This window comes from Symphalangus syndactylus, chromosome 14 (assembly GCF_028878055.3).
Source record: "Symphalangus syndactylus isolate Jambi chromosome 14, NHGRI_mSymSyn1-v2.1_pri, whole genome shotgun sequence".
NCBI classification, from domain to species: Eukaryota; Metazoa; Chordata; class Mammalia; order Primates; family Hylobatidae; genus Symphalangus; species Symphalangus syndactylus.
In genome coordinates this window covers 97,585,957-97,603,656 of record NC_072436.2, presented here as the reverse complement: position 1 = coordinate 97,603,656, position 17,700 = coordinate 97,585,957, and the positions used below count along the sequence as shown (strand labels likewise).

The 17,700-nt window shown below is 40.5% G+C and overlaps 1 protein-coding gene and 1 non-coding gene across 19 annotated transcripts in view; one reads left to right on the top strand and one right to left on the bottom strand.

The window, feature by feature from the left end:
* The window catches only part of THADA (THADA armadillo repeat containing), a 369,177-nt gene that overhangs the window by 157,273 nt on the left and 194,204 nt on the right, over positions 1 to 17,700 (bottom strand). For all 18 annotated transcript variants that reach the window (XM_055242820.2, XM_063618104.1, XM_055242824.2 and 15 more), the window contains one exon: positions 6,496 to 6,664. In XM_055242820.2, coding sequence (XP_055098795.1) covers positions 6,496 to 6,664 — 169 coding nt within the window. The remainder of the gene's footprint in view (positions 1 to 6,495; positions 6,665 to 17,700) is intronic.
* On the top strand, positions 16,784 to 16,890 carry LOC129463292 (U6 spliceosomal RNA). Its single transcript, XR_008651090.1, has one exon. It is a non-coding gene; the product is annotated as a U6 spliceosomal RNA (small nuclear RNA).

Here is a 17,700-nt window from a genome sequence, read left to right as displayed (position 1 = left end):
AAAGTAGCATTTTAATTAAAAACGACTTTTTTGGGCTTATATCCAGAAAGGAATATATTGCCAAAAGGTAAGATTTAACAAGGTTTAGTCCTTTCTTTAGTGTTTTTTTAAGAGCCCAATGCTTCTCAATCCTTTTCACATCAAGGCACACATAGAAAGTAATCTTTCTTTGGCATTCTGGGATAAAACCGACGATGCTGCTCCCAGCTGCAGGTGACTGCCTAGAGCTCCAGCCCTGCCAGGCCACACTCAAGACTCCTGAGAGCTGACGGAATCAATAAATACCTTGGCGCATCCATAGCCACGCCACTGGAGAAACTCTGCCTTAACCCTTCTTAGACTGGGGACCTTTCTAGCAACTTAGATTTTTCTCCTTTCACACTAACACAAGTCCTCAAAAAGAAAGAATAAATCTGGCCATCTGACAAGAGTGAGCATTTTCTTTAAATTATGACTCAATCAAGAAAAAAAAGCACACAGACCAGAAATCCATTTATAACTTACAACATCAGCATAGTTTCATGCTTTTGTTTTTGATTTTCCATTCTGAAATAATATTTTCGAGGCATAAAACAAACAACAATGGAGATGGCCAACATCTTAGGTCGCCAAATGGAATCTATCAAGAAATGTTCCATTTCTGGACAGCTGGACCGTTTTATTTGTTTCACAATTTTGTAGTTTTAAGAAATATAAATGACATTAAAATTCTTAAAGCACTAAGATATTGACTCATATGGTTACATTTTTAAAAGATGGAAATAATTTTTTATATTTAATCACAAGTTTTGATGTAACAGTAATATTAATAGAAATATATATACGTATCTTTTCTATAAATGTTCATTTGCTTCCTTAATTTAAGAAACTCCAGTAGAGTTGACATTTAAGGTTACCTCTATCACTGATTTTCTACTTGCTTCCACTGCTCCTGTCTGTAGAATAGAGTGAAGGACGGTTGGTTCCATCCCCGCTTCTTGCATAGTGATTCTTTCATACAACTAGCTGGCCGAACTAGCCTGCCTTTACTTCTTTCTTTGTTTCCTGGTTGTCTTCCCATAAAGGTAATGCTAAAGTCTACTCCAATTTCGGTCTTCATGTGTCCCATCCAGCCCAACACTACTGTTCCCATCACGTAAAGATTCTGGCTCTACAGCAAACACTGTAGAGTATACTGGGGTGTTCCAGACTCAAGCAGAAATGGCCTCAGTTTCAGTCTCCTTTTATGGCTGATGCCCTGTCTGGCATTGTATCTTCTGTCTCCTCTTCATTCCTGTTACTCATATGATCCCTGGTTCCCAAGGGCTCACTTGGCTTCTAATCCACAGCTCTCTTTAAGTTTGCCTCAAAGGCAAACTCCTTGTGTTTTCACCAGTGCCTAGGACAGGGTAAGCAAGCTACAGAGTCTGCTGAATTAAATTCAGTCTTGACCACCTTCTCATGGTCCTATCAGTTCCTAGATCTAGGATCCATAACTCCTATGGTTACCCAAGTTTGAGAGGTTTTGTCAAACCCTTAAGGATGATAGAAGGTGGGGCAACTACGGACTTGGCTATAGCCTAGGTCCCAAGGGAGGATCTGTATTTCCAGATACAGATTTAGTAGCATTAAATGGAAGACCAAAGAGAAATGATGACAGAGAGAAGAGTGGAGAGGGGAGGGTACAATATACCTTTTACAAGTCGCAGCTTCCCTGGGTTTCACTGACTTCTTCTGTCTCAATAACACGAATAGATTTACTTTGTTTCCACTGTATCATAACATACCAAATTAGATTTAAGGAGAGCAACTGAGTGATAAAGTATATCTTTAGATGGATCCTTGGTTTATTTTCCTTAGCCATAAAAAGTTGTTATTCACATCAGAGGCAGCACATTCTAAAGAAAATAGGAACACAGGCTTTAGAGTTTAATATGTTATCTCAGCCGGGCGCGGTGGCTCACGCCTGTAATCCCAACACTTTGGGAGGCCAAGGTGGGGGGATCACTTGAGGTCAGGAGTTCAAGACCAGCCTGGCCAACATGGTGAAACCCAGTCTCTACTAAAAATACAAAAATTGGCTGAGCGTGGTGGCGGGCACCTATAATCCAAGCTACTGGGGAGGCTAAGGCAGGAGAATTGCTTAAACCCAGGAGACGGAGGTTGCAGTGAGCCGAGATGGCGCCACTGCATTCCAGCCTAGGCGACAGAGCGAGACTCCATCTTAAAAAAAAAAAAAAAAAAAAGAGCTAAATTAAGAGCAACAGATCACCTTTTATTTATACATAACAACAACAACAACAAAAGACCCAAAATAGACAAGAAATGAAAAAACTGAAATTCAAACTCTTATTTCAAATGGTATACATTTTCCTATGAATCATCCAAAATGTGAGTTAAGTACCCAAGAATCAGAATAAACCCTTCCTCATGATTGGTGGCCAAGCTCCTCCTCAATATAAGATTTTCTGAACTCCAATATGATTTCTTGAGAGTGATAAGTAACCTAGTAATAATGTTAAGTCCCCAACATGAAGAGTTTTGGCAACAAAAACAGAAGGTTAAATCTACTTAAAAGACAGAGCAGCCCTGCTAGTGATGTTCCCAAATGAGGTAATGTCCATGGCTCTTATCTAGCCTTTATTGAGATTTAATGTCATTTACCCCTGGCTCTCATGAATCTGCTGCATAAACTCACCTTTTCTAATGTGTGTTACTTATAACCATCTCAACACAGCAATTATGAACCTCTGGTTTTTAAAACGATTAAGAAATGAATCCCACATGTTCTTTTTTGCATGTGCTATAATTTGAGTCTTTCTTCCATAGTCCCAGAAAATTCAGAGATCAGCATATTTCTTGTTTTCAAGGTATACTATAGAAATACTCTGAGATTTGATATATTTATGTAAACATTTTCAAAGCAGTCAAAATGTATAATTCAAGAAAATGTTCTGTGAAAGAATTTGTTTTCTGATTACGAAATGATTTCCTGCTTTTGAAAAAAATAACAACTTTATATTTACTTAGCTGGCTCTGGAGGTCCCATGGAGATGATCATTCCTTTCAATCCCTAACACCTCTTTCCCAGATGCAGGCTTTTTAATGATTTCAAAGGTAGCTTTATGTGGAGAGGAATCTATAAGCTGTAGAAAGGAAAAAGAAAAAGAGCCCTTCCCAACTCAACCCCTTATGCTTTCCCCATAAAGAACCACAGAATGGACAGAACTAGGACAACACAGGTGTGACACTCAAATGGACATGCCAGAAAGACTTTCCACATCTCTTTGACTTCTTTTTCTCAACCAGGGTAAACCAACCTTGATAAAAGTAGGAATCTGTCTGACAAACATGAATATGATACCCAGCAGCCATATTTGCTGGCTTTTATTCAGCAAGCCCTTCATCTCACCAACACTTAGGAAGAAGAGCAACAGCCACAACAACCCCAGAGTTCTAGGGTTTTAACCTTTCCACAGGATTTCACATTTTATCTAGCAGAAGAAGTAAACTTGAGACTATCAAAAGCAGCCCAGAGACAGAGCAAAAGACCATGTTTTGTTGCTGGGCAGACTGGTGAAACCCAGCCAGACCCGCCAGTAGAGCGTGTGGGAAACAAGGCTGGGAGGCTCATTTGCACAACTGGTGAGAGAGACCAAGAAGCAACTCCAACCAAACTACCTGGACAAAGTTCAGCCAAGAGTGGATCTTCAGTAAAGAAAATTTGATAGCTGACCCCTTGACAAGCTAGGCCTTCCTTCTAACTCAGATACAGTCCACATTTTGAAAAGGCTGTTCCATATTCCTCATCATTCCAGCCCTGCTCTTTTGAAGAAGCAGCAGAGTCTGACACAATCAAGAGATGTAAATTTTGAGGCAGAGCAAATTATCATTTTTGGGCCACAATGGTCCATCTTTAAGACCAAGACAATAACCCCTGTCCCTCTCCTCATCACAGGGATGTAGTGGGAACTCAAGGGAGATGAGTGCTCAAGAGTTTATATTAAAGAAACCACCTAAGACCCATAATGTATGTAACACAGACTAGATGATCTCAAACTGCAGTCTGGGGCTGTGCAATCTTTTCAAGAGGTCCACAAGACAAATTATTTTCAAGTGATGCCAAGAAAATAGTTTCCTCTTTTACTCTCATTCTCTCATGAGTGTACAGTGGAGTTTGCCAGAGGCTACAAGGTGTGTGATGATATCATTATTTTGATGACTAATGCAATATGTGCTTGTAAGTCCTCGTGTTTTAATATTTTCTCAAGTTTACTTTTTTTTTGTTTGTTTTTGAGACAGTCTCACTCTGCCGCCCAGGCTGGAGGGCAGTGGCATGATCTCAGCTTGCTGCAACCTCTGCCTCTGGGGTTCGAGCAATTCTAGTGCCTCAGCCTTCCAAGTTGAGTAGCTGGGACTACAGGCGTGCACCACCACACACAGTTAATTTATGTATTTTTAGTGGAGATGGGGTTTCGCCATGTTGGCCAGGCTGGTCTTGAACTCCTGGCCTCAAGTGATCTGTCCAGCTCAGCCTCCCAAAGTGCTGGGATTGTAGACACGAGTCCCCACACCAGCCTGTCTCAAGTTTACTTTCTAATTGAATATTGATAGACAAAACTCTCTGGGAGCCGCAACCCCTTTTAAGAGTGTAAAGAGGTCCTGAGACAAATTTGAAAACTGCCAACCTAGAACTTCAGTCCCACCCAAATCAGCAGTTCCCACTCGGGGGCTACCTTCTCATCCACTGGGAGACTTTATGTTGCTCTCTTTGCATGGGAGACTCCTTCCCTTTCTTTACTTGGCTAACTTCTTCAGTCTCTGCTTAGATGTCACTTCCTCTGGGACATTTTCCCTGATTTCCCAGACAAGTCTGGTGGCCCTGCTATGTGTTCAGCCAGCACTTAGCACACTACATTGTGACTGCCTATTTTCTGGTCCTTTTTTGTCCTTGGCTCCTTCAAGGCAAAAACTGACTTAGTTGCTATTGCAACTGTGACACAGTGGTATGTAGTAGGCATTCAGTAAATATTTGTTGAATATAGAAAACAACCAAGGAACGGCCAGGCACAGTGACTCATGTCCATAATCCCAGCACTTTGGGAGGCCGAGGTGGGTGGATCACTTGAGGTCAGGAGTTCGAGACCAGCTTGGCCAACATGGTGAAACCCCATCTCTACTAAAAATACAAAAATTAGCGACTGTGGGGACACGGGGGGGTGCAGGCTGCTTGTAATCCCAGCTTCTCGGGAGGCTGAGGCACGAGAATGGCTTGAACCTAGGAGGCAGAGTTTGCAGTGAGCCGAGACTGCACCACTGCACTCCTGCCTGGGCAACAGAGTAAGACCCTGTCTCAAAAAAAAAAAAAAAAAAACAAAAGAAAAAGAAAAAGATAGTTCTATCTTGCATTCTTATTACCTAGGGGGAATTAGTTATGAAATAATTAGTTTTCATTATAGTATAGGTTTATTAAAATTAATGATAATAATAACAATAATGACTATCTATAGATCTTGTGGTGTACTAGGCACTATTCTAAGCATGTTGTATGTATTAATTCCCTTAGTGTTCACAAAGTCCCCATAAGGTATATGCTACTATTATCCTTATTTCAAAAATGAAGACATGGATGTATAAGTAATGAGGGGTAGATCTGAGATTCACACCCAGGCAGTCTGGCTCCAGTTTCACCTTTTTAATCACCCCACACACTGCCTGCCATGTCAGCAGTGTCGATCTCAGGCTTATAACGTGTATTGAGATCTCAAGGCCATCTCTCAACTCTGTTCATAGACCAGGAACATGACCTGACATTTATTTTCCACCCCTAACCCCATGCCTGTATGAGCACTATAGCAGCCATTTGAACAGAAGACCTCACCAATACTACCCCCTCAAGTTAGGGTTGAAATAGGGCAGTTTCAGTAAAAAGTCTCTTTCTCATTTATTTTTTGTATGTTATTCTTTTCTAGAAGAAATGTTAGGTTAAAAACAACAAACTTGTACATTTATTCAAAGTAGTACGTTTTTTTTTGGTAGCACAGAGAAAACAGGAAAGGTTCAAAACTTCCATGTACTAAGGTGCTGTGCCACAGGGCAAACTCTCCCTGATGTGTATAACTCTTCCTGTGCCTCTCAGGCTAACCTCTCTCAAGGAATGCTTTCAGTTTCACTCGGAATAGGTAGTAGCCCAGAATGTTTTGCAGGCATAGTTGATGGCAAAGACAAAGTTTTATCTGGTTCAGAGAAGTGAGGCCAAGTGGGAGAAAGTATACTATAGAAAACACAGGATGTATTGCAAAAGATAATCTGAGAGAATCACAATGTAACACTGTAGTGATATTTGGGATGAAAAAAGTATAACTAGGGATACCTGATCTTTCGGAAGTAGAAAAAAAAGTTCTACAGATAAAGTTAAGAGGCTGTGTATCAAATCTTCACCAGCTAACAGTACATAAGAAACCAAAGTTCATCTTATGGTGTTCGAAAGAAGTCACACAAAGCAACTTTACTTACCTGGAGAAGTGTCCCATGAATGTGGTTTTGCCGGAAACACTGGTCAGTGCAGCTGGGGAGTGTGGCCAACAGAGTTCGAATGGTATTAGGAATGTGATCTATCCTAACAAATGGGACCAAGGCACGAGCTGCCATTTCACGGGAGTGGTAGACAGGTGAGTGACCACACCTGGGGAGAAATAAAAACACAAGACCATTCAACAGTCATCTCCACATCTGTGTCTTTGTGTATACTTACATTCTATCTAGCATGGCCTGGAGCATCCAGGGGTTAGGGGGAGACAGGAGCTGCTCCTTATCCCAAATGATGTTTTGTATCTGCATTAGTTCTACAGGTGACTTTGCTTTGGTTAAAAACATTGTTAGCATCTATAATTCTTTATCATGGAGATTAAATGTAGACAGGCTTGGGAATAAGACAATAAACAGGTAGTAGCAAAAAACAACTTACTTGTTAACTATTTATTGGGTATTTATGATAAGCAAAAGCACCATGATAAGTGCCATAAAAAAATAAGACAGTCACCATTGTCTTTGAAGAGCCCATACTTTGGCCAGAGGAAAAGTACATTTGAAAAAATGACCAAAAGTACGAGACAGTATAGGAAAAGTGAGAAGCAAGTGACCTTGACATTATGACTATAGAAAATCAGAAGAAGGATGGAACTCGGGAAAGCAAGCATGATTCAAGTAGGCCAAGAAAGATCTGAAGTCATTTCAACCAGGGGCAAAGTGGTATAAAGCAAGGCTAAAAATACTCAAGGTGTAGGTAGATGTGTTTGAATAAGGCAGAGGTTTATGAATAATAGTAAAAGTTAAGGCTGAGAAGTGGGTCAGGCCATACTGGGGAGTGCCACGAATAGCATAGTACATGGTCTGAACTTACTGTTAAGAGAACAAGAGATGGACCTTCAAATCACCAAATCCTTGCCTCTGGGCTGACTCATACCCAAAGAGCTGGAATAAAAGCCAGTTCTTAAATAGTGAAAGTCCTGGACAAGAGTTATTTTGAGATTCTAGAAAGGTCATTGTAAAGGCAGGTCATCTAAAGGCCTCTCAACTTCATAAACACTCAGAAACTGAAAGGCTATAACCATTTTGTTGAAACTGTGCACTTTAAAGCCTTCAGATAGGAGATTGATTGATTGAAAGGAAAGTCCAATATGCTAAGTACCAGCTTAACTAAGTTCTTGACTAGAATGCTCAAGACTTCATGATTTTTCATCCAATTAAAAAAGTAACTCAACTTACAGAAATATCTTAGATTACAAGAATAGGGAAGGTCAGAAGATGGTAGACTCTGCAGGGGAAAAGAGATGGCCTCTTGACTTTTTTCAAAACTAATCTGTGTTCACGAAGGAATTACTTGGTAAGAATTAGGCCATTAGGGCTACATGGCCATGTTGGCTCAGTAAGTAGAGGGATAGGGCCCTACAATAGCAATGTTTCTAACACCCTAGAGATTATCACCAATGTTTATTCTAATATGCCAACAGAAATACAGATACAATTTCTGTACAAATAGAATAGGGTGAGCAGAATTTCATCATGGTGTTGGGGGAGGCAGGGGAAGAGGAGAAAGAAGTATGGGGTATTTAAAAAAAAAAGTGTCATTTTCCCCCCAAGACAGTTAGGTCTGTTGGGTAGGTCCAGCAGCACATAGTTTCAGGGTGCAGAAGAGGTCACCTCACATTATCTGTGGGAAAACAGAGAGCTATGGTTACAGTAGGTAGCTGGACAGTTCCCACAACTCATCCATTTTCTCACTTATTCTTTTTAAGTGATTAAATGTTTAATCTGTAATTGGCAAATGCAGAAAAATGTTTGCTTTGGCCTATAGGAAATGGTGAGGGTGGGGGTCAGGGAGAAACTTCATTTGACCAAAAAACAAAAAAACAAAAAACAACTCTGAAAATGTTTTGAGATTTAATTAGCAAATGACTTCACTTAGTAAGGCAGTCATTTGTTGGAAGCTTCCCCTTCTGTCTGTCCCCCACCTCTCCAACACACACACTTTGTGTTACAGTGTGTTTTATGTTACCAAAAGGGCTCTTGTATATAAATGTTTCTTTTCAAATACAAATAACTCTGACATGGTTACAGATGTTTAGTTTCCAATTAGCAGTGACTGTACACTAAAGAATGCCCCTCCTTTTGCTCCTGACTTTTGTAAATGATGATTTCCCAAAGGATTCTGGCATCCATACAAGAGGAAGAACGGAAAGTGGGAAAAGTGCCAGTATTTTCTGCTTTTGGATACCTTGTGTTAGGGTGGTTTCCAAATGCACACGACCAGGTTAAAAAGCAAAACAAAACCTCTCCTCAAAAAAGTAATGCAATTACCAAAAAAGAAGCCAATTCTTGAAGTAATATTTAATTAAGTAACATTCATTATAAAGCAATGGTTAAATACTCCATTGCAAATTCTTTAGATGGAAAGATCAAATCATAAACAAATTTTTAAATATATATATATATATATAAACACTAAGAAAAAAATTTCTAGGTTACTGTTTTGTCACCTACTGGCGGCAGGGAGGGGGTCTGATGAGAACATTTAGAATCTAGTGGTTAGGAGAATAGAAAATTAGAACACTTGGATTTTCATTCTGCTTTGGACACTGAGTTCACTGACACTGACTTGTCCAAGTCACAGTAACCTCTCTGACTCTCAGTACAGTTGAGAATGGTGGCAATGCTTTCTACCTAGTGGTCTGATGTGATGTCTAAGAGAACACTCCAAGAAGGAAGGGCTTCAGAAATTCCAAGTTTTTATAGTGCACTGTGCCAGTGTCTAGTAATAGCATCAGTATACTCCAGAATTGCAGGCCTGTGAGTAGCCCCAATAAGATAATTAAGACCATGTGGTGAATTCTGTGCTGTTTTAAAAAGGTAAGACAACATGTTGATAATATGAAGGCAAAGAGGGTCTTTTTTTGGCCACCATTAAAAGTGATGAGGAAGAGTCTCAAGCCCTTCTGAAATAAATGGGATAGCCTCTGTCTCTCTAAGTCTCAGTTTCTTCCATAAAATAAAACAAATACACTTAAGGTCTCGAAGGTCATTTCTACTTTTAACAGTCCTTGAAAATCAGTTCCTCTAATAGCCCTAAGCTGTGTTCTAGGCCTGAATACTAGGTCCTCCACAGAATCTGCAAGGTACACAGACACCAGTGTCTTAAAACCTCTAGCCCTTTCACTTCAATAAACCCTTCCTATGTTCATTTTAACCACTTATTTATTGACTGCCTAACATGTCCTCGACACTGTGTGACATGAGACATGACACTTTTTTTTTTGAGACAGAGTCTCGCTCTGTCACCCAGGCTGGAGTGCAGTGGCGTGATCTCGGCTCACTGCAAGCTCCATCTTCCAGGTTCACGCCATTCTCCTGCCTCAGCCTCCCGAGTAGCTGGGACTACAGGCGCCCGCCACCACGCCTGGCTAATTTTTTTTATTTGTAGTAGAGACAGCCTTTCACCGTGTTAGCCAGGATGGTCTCGATCTCCTGATCTTGTGATCTGCTCGCCTCAGCCTCCCAAAGTGTTGGGATTACAGGCGTGAGCCACCATGCCCGGCCGAGACATGATACATTTTTAATAGGAATACTTGCATCCCATAATTGTACAGCACTTGACAGTTGATAAAACACCTGCACACCTGTGATCTCTTTACTATGCAACATCCCTGTAGACAAAAGGGCATTATAAACCTAAATTAACAGATGAAAAATAAAATGAAGCTCAGAAGGATTCAGTGAAAACTCTGAGGGCTAAATGTAAGCAATGCTCAGGGCAGACTGTGATCCAGAGCTCCCTGGCTACCCAACCTGTAGCTCACACCTGGAAATCAAGGGAGCATAAAAATGTCTCCTAGCTAACAACAACACAAACTGTAATTTACACATATGTGGAAAATTTCTAAATGAGTGGTTGTTTTTTTTTAAAAAAAAAAAACATTTTAAGGATCATGAAAATATTTCAGAAACTAATGTAAACTATGGACTCTCTCACAAGAGGAATATATTTATGAACATATACACACAATTTCCCATACAGTTTCACTCTTGACACACATCCAAAACCCTTGTTGGGGGAGTTTCCCAGACCCAGGTGGAGAACCTCCTGCTGCTCCTTTGCATACATCAATGACCACACGATGTGGCTGTCGGGTTTGTGCTCTGCTGCATGTGACACAGCAGTGGAGAAGAACACTGCTCACAGGGAACCACCAGCTTAGAGGCGATATACAGCCTGCTCATCACCAATCAGTGGTACCCATGCAGACATTCACAGCTGAAGAGTGGCACAGGAAAGTGAAGTGGGAGGCAGAGCTGAGACAACTTTCTGGAACAGATGAAGGACCTGCAAATGAGGGCGAAATACACACTTGGACTTAACACTTGAGGAACCAAGAAGAGTTCAGAATGCACTATTCTCAGCAAAAAAAGGACCATTCTGCTGAGATCATGCTGACTTCACCACCCTTAACAGAGTGGGGGCTAAGCTTTTTCTAAGTGTTTTCCTCTCTTATCTACCCTCACAATCTGTTCTTTTTTTCTGAAAGGTTTCAAAGGTAAGTGGCTATACATCACCAAAACTGTCTCTGCCCACACACATCTGTAGGGACATCTACTGAGTACCTAGCACAGCACACGCTTGGTCAGGTACCAGAGAAACGGAGAGAAAACCACTGCCTAGGCCACAAGGAACCTACAGTCTAGTGTGGAAGACAGAAGAACCAGCCAATGATTCTCAGGCCATGAGAAGTAAACACAAGCTGCTGCTGCTGTGTAAGTGTGACACCTGTGTGTGGGAGTACTAGTCTAGGTGATCATGCCCAGCTCTGCCTAAGTGGGGAGAGGTGGGGAGAGGCAGAGAATGCTTGGGTTTGGCAAGAAAGAAGTCCTTTCCCAGGCCTGTGCCTTTCCCTGTGTGAACCCAAACTGCCCCTCAGGGCACCCAGACAAAAGGAAGGGAACTGAGATTAAGTCACTAGTATGTGCCAGGACTGGCTATGTGCTTTTGATACACTATTTTAATTATTTCATTAATCTTCATTCCAAGGTCAGTGTCATTATCCCTATTTTAAGATGAACAGAGTGAGGTTTCCCAGCACACTTCGGGTCATAAAACTAGCATAAAGCCTGTATTTTAATTAGGGTCTGTCTACCTACAAAATTCGGTCTTTCTAAGACTTTACAACGCAGTTGCCTCAAAATCCCCAGAGCCTTGGAAAAGCGAAAGTTTCCAAACATTCAACCTAATCACACTGAGGTATGAACAACTTAGAGAACCAACCAGTCTCTCATTTGTAGACCATGAAGCAGAACAACGAAGATGATGCTGATAATAGCTAACATTTCCTGAGCACTTATTAAAGACCAGGCTCTATATGTGGTACCTCATTTAAATCTGACAAGCCAGAGTGGCTGAGAGAAACTTTGTAGGCAATGTGGGGGAGGTATTTTTGAACTGAGGGCACTTTAAGGCTCAGTAGCATTGGGCGAGTCCCTGTATGTCACAGGAACCAGAGGCTTCAAAGTCTCCAAATGGCTTCAGGATCCAGCCAATATCCCCTTCCATCCTACCTCATTAACAAAATTAACATTCCTCCAGTTCCTCCCCATTTCCTGGCCCTCCTCCAGCCCTGATTCTTATGTTTCAGGTGAGGCTATACCACCTACAAAACAGAGGCCCCAAACTTCTGTCAATGATGAAAAGGACCATCCACTTGCTCTAGATGCCCCTACTTAACCAAGCAGTTAGCATCTTCGGAGCTGGGATGAGTTCAAAAAAGCTATGTCTGACCCTGACCCACCCCCCTCAGCACACCCCCTAAAACCTCTCACTAAAGTTACTCAAGAATGCCAGCCATGCCATTATGGTCTGTTTGTCCTACAGCACAGCTGTCAGCTCTTGGGAAATGGTCATCTACTGACAACGCAAAGTTGAGACAACCCTATTTAACAGGCCATCTCTAAATGCTGGGTGAGACACAGCAGGCTGAAGCTCTGGATTATACTACCTTCAAAAAATCTTTTTTCTATATATGTTTTGGCAAGCCAACTAGTGCCTTTGCACATTCCAGTTCCTTCTCACTAGAGTAATGTCCTTTTACTCTTGTACTTTTACTCCTGTATTCTTGTAATGAAGAGGGGAACTCCTCTTCATCTTCTGAACTATGCTAAGGTATTACATTTTTGTTTAGAGACAGGGTCTCGCTCTGTCACTCAGGCTGGAGTTCAGTGGCGAGATCATAGCTCACTGCAGCCTTGAATTCCTGGGCTCCAGTGACCTCCCACCTCAGCCTCCTGAGTGGCTGGGATTACAGTCGTGAGCCACCAGGCCTAGTTAATGTTCTTTTTCTTTTCTTTCTTTCTTTTTTTTTTTTTAAAGTAGAGAAAGGGTCTCATATACCTGGCCTCAAGTGCTCCTCCCACTCTGGCATCCCAGAGTGCTGGGATTATAAGCATGAGCCACCATGCCTAGCCTCTGCTAAGGTACTACCTTTTTTGTGAAACTTTACTGTACCTCCTGTGATCAGAATCAATCACTCCCTTCCCTCTACCTACTGCAATTGCATATTTAGCTCTGCCATAGCAGCCAATGCATCTCACTTACCTTCCCCACAGTAGCTCTCAGGCATCATCATGTCTGCTAGACTGAAATGACATTGAGAACAGAAACAGGGTCTTCATAGTTCTTTACCACACAGCACACAGGACAGGGACTTAAGAACATTCTCTGGAATCCAGCAGACCTAAGTTTACATCTGAGTTCTGACACTTACTAGTGTGTGACTTTAGATAAGTCAGTAAACCTAGGTTTGTACCTTCTATAAACGGGGAAAAGGAAGAGTGCTCATTTCATAGGGCTGTTGTGAAGTTTAAATGAAATAATGGCATGAAAATAAAATGCCTAGAAGACAGGCAGGTGGAATAATTTGAAAATAAAGCCTTTATACACATTTACAAATTGTTTTTCTCTAGTGTTCTTTGTCTCAACAACTGGCTGAGGAAACACAGCCTGGCCTGTACCAAACAGGCCTACCCTCACAAAGGCCTACCCTCCTCCTTCCCCTCTAAATGAGCTGGAAAGGAGAGGAGGCTTGAGCTTCTCTGGGGCCTATTCACTTGTTTATGTGAAGCTCATTGGCTTTATTCTCCAGGTCCAGGGCCCAAGTCTATTTTCTGTCAACTATACTGCTATTCTACCAAGATTTCTTTTTCCTTTTTATTCTGTGTGGTTCGTAGTTTCAAATCTTGCCTTCAGGAAAACATATATGTGTGGGTATGTGTGCATGCATAAAAGAGAGAAACCACACACACACACACACACACACACACACAGTTTGTATCCAGTGGGTTGGAAAAAGCAGATATTTCTGCATGTCCTGTAACTATTGAATATGTTTTTGTTATAAATGTGGCATTCCTGAAGCCCTTTTCCACATTCTCAGGTGAGTTCAGTGATGGCCAAGGTTGCCAGATTCTCTACTTGTTCTTCCTATGCCAATATTCCATTCATCAAAGGATCTACCACCACCACCCAAACTAGTTGCTCCTTTTCCTGCAATTCAAACCACTAGCACATAAAAACTGCATTGACTGTAATTTTGCCCTCTGCATAGCTCAGGGATTTCTTTATTCAAATATATTTCTTGGAAGAGTAATGAGTTTGGGGCTTTTAAAGTTTCATTTTTAAAAATCTTTGGTTTGGGTAGTAAGGAGAAAATAAGAGCTGTAGACAGTAGCTAAGCTAAAAACTGCACATTTCCAGACACACAAAGTAACTTCACGTAGAATGTTTAAATACTTTATCTATCGGGCAGCTCAAAGGTCTTTGCAAATTAATTCTAAGCAACACATTAAACCCTTAAAAAAAATTATGAAGAAAGGCCAACAATAAGCCACAACAGAACATCTGAAACCTGTAGTGTGTGACCACTTGAGACAAGCCCAACCACAAAGTCTAAGCCTCAGAAAAGCATGCTTTTGAGGTCAACTTCACACTGCCTCCCAGTGGCCCAGGCTGACAGGCCACAGGCTATTAATTCCAGGCTGTGAAATGTCAGCTGCTGGGAGCTAAAAATCAGCCTCCATCATCTGGACATCCCTTCACTTGCCCCTGCAAGAAATAGGCACGGCACTCAGCAACCTGATGTGGCAGAAACACAGTCCCAGGTGCACTGGCTATGGCTACTTATTCATACCATCCCTTTCAGTGCTAGGAAATAAGGCAAGGAAATTTTCCAACAGGGAGGGGTGAAGGTATACAATGCGGTTGTTACTCTAAAAGCTCTCTAAACAATATGCTTTAATTGTTCAGAATTAGAAATATTCTTAAATAAATGAAAAGATGCACGATTTCTGAATGCTAATTTCTGGTTACTTGCTGATCAAAATGTAGAGATGAAGCATGAAAATTACATTTCATCTGAAATTTCATTTAAATTCCATCATTTTTTGAGAAAACAACAAATACAATTTGAAACTAAATTTTTCAGATTCCAACCAAATGTTTTAGACAGCTGGGAAGAAGATTCTCCTCAGGGGCACTGAAATGTGCTATACCTTAGCAATAATTCTTTCCTGACTCTGGGAAAAACATGGAAAAGACTTTATAGCAAAGTACATACAAAGACATTGGGAGCCCTAGAAAATAAAGGGAATCATCTTTCCTAAGCAAGTAAAAATAACCGCTAGACTTAGTTTGAAATTTTGGCACAATCTTCCCTCCCAGCCTATCTGAGGGGTTTCTCTCTGACCCTGTACCAATGAGCCACACTCTGGTCTACTGTTCTCCTCATGCAACAGCTGGAAAAGCATTCCGGATCTACCCTCGGGGTTCTTGGGCTGGGATGAGCTGCGTGTAAGGCAGGAGCTGGGCTGCAGCATATGCAGACTGAATGAAAGGGCTGCACATTCCTCCCAGTCCAAAACCCTTCACAGTGTTTCCGCTTGGGTTACACAAACAACCAAGAAATGAGCACATTCAGGCAGCCACTGACTCTTTAAAGGGGGCTGAACATAATAACACTTGGCCCCTCAGCATGTCTCCTTTCCTTGCAGACAGTGGATGGGTCTGAGAAATCAGTAACTGGCTTTCCTTTGGTGTTGACTGCTCAAAGGCCAAGTTCTCAAAGTGATTTAATACAGTTGAAACTCACACCATTATCCTTTAGAGCAAGAGATTCCATATTTACAGTGATTGATTTTTCAGTTCACAAACACTGGAATGGGTAGTCATTTTAAGACACTACACAAAGGAATAGAGAGAATTTACCATCTTATTTTTTAAACCCTATTATATATAACCCTACTATATATAGATAGAAGGTTTAGAAAGGAATGCTTTTATTGCCATTAAAAAACTTTTTTTTAGCTTTCAAATTTTCTAGAACCTATGATAGCTCTTTATTGTCACATTAAATACAAATTATTATTCTGGTATTCAAAGTACTCTAATTCTAGTCCAAGGCTGACTGGACAAATCATAGGTGCTGAGTAAATTTTTCTTTGACCAATTTAACTTTTCAGGTGATTATCTCTGAAATGGTATTAAAATCTTAGACAATCTAAACATCCTGTGAGTCAAGGGAATGCTCAACATACACCTGTTACATTTATAAAAGATTCTGATATCCATGCTAAAAAGAAGAAAGGAAAAAAGGAAGTGAAGGTAGGAATATTTACTGAGTGCCTGCTAGATGCCAGGCAATGTGCTAGGTACTTTAAAATATTTTCTCTCATTTTTAGTACTCAGATAAACCCTTTAAAATAAAGTACATAATATTATATAAATATATGTGGGTTTTCACTCTAGATAGTCTAGTGCGAACATAAAAAGAATGATGAATTCCCAAATAAAATGTAACCACAACCAAATAAAATATCTTGTGCCAATTTTTTTGTTGTGATAATGAATGAGGTAACCTTTATAGACAATTTATCCCACTAATTTCAATGGCTAGAATGCGTATTTGCAGGTCTCATACATAAGGAATTGGTAGTCTAAATACGTTTCCTACTGCTCTAACTAGTGCTAAACAAAACAAAGTCTAAAGCTTTATTCAATATTATCTTTAAGGAAGGCAAATTAGTCACCAGGACTTTGAAGCAAGTCATCCACCAAGTTGCAGCCATCAACCAACAGTTTATGAAGAACCCCACATCAGACTGCGACAGGTTCCACAAATGCTGTGGTAGTGTCCCCTGGTATCCTCTCTCAGTACTGATCACCTCAGGTCAAATCACTTACAGCCATTCAAAGTATAGTATTGATTTTGTGCTTGCCTGGGCAGCACATATACTAAAATTGGAACGATACTGAGAAGATTAGGTGGGCCCCTGAGCAAAGTCTAGTATTTATTTAAAGACAAGTTTGAATTGCCCAAGAATAAAAATCTTCAACATTACTAATGACAAGAAAAGCCACATACATGTCAGCACATTGGCAGAATCTTCTTGAGCGTAGAAGAAATACACAGTCATCAGCTTTAAGTGACTTTTTTGGTGAAGTGAAACCTACTGTGAAGCAGAAGCACTTACACGGTTTCCTTCGTGTCTCTTACGCAAGGCTACTTTTAAGACATCCTAAAATTAAAATATGAGTATCTAACAATGTGGCCACAGCAAGTTACATAATGTCCTTTCACATCCTCATCTATAAAAGCTTATTAGAATAAATGATCTCCAAAGTCCCCTTCAAAAACAAAATTCAATCATGGACATTTAAACATTCCAGGCAGATAGCTATCTTTTTTATTTTAAAATATCATTATGACCTCTATTGTTCCATTGCTTAATCTCATAATATTGATGCTAATAATAAAAGTTTTATGTCTAACACTAACCATACTCAATCTTTCTATAGTTGGAGCCAATTTTCTCTAGTTTGAGCCTCTATGGAGTTGGAGAACAAATGACCAGTGTTTTCTACACAGAGGAAAACCCTTCATTAACTCTACTGGAATCCCGTCATGAAAGCACCCTTTACTCTTCTGAGGGCTACAACCACTTCAACTCCTTTCATCATGTAGAACCTCTTCTCTAGAATCTCTTTAATTATTTTGCATCTACAGAGGGTTAAATGAATCTTCCCAATGCCATCAGCTAAAACAATGATTGGTGCTACTGCTGTATGAGAGAAATTTGAGTATTTCTTTTAATTTGATTGCTTTGCAGAGACTGCAATTTGTTTTT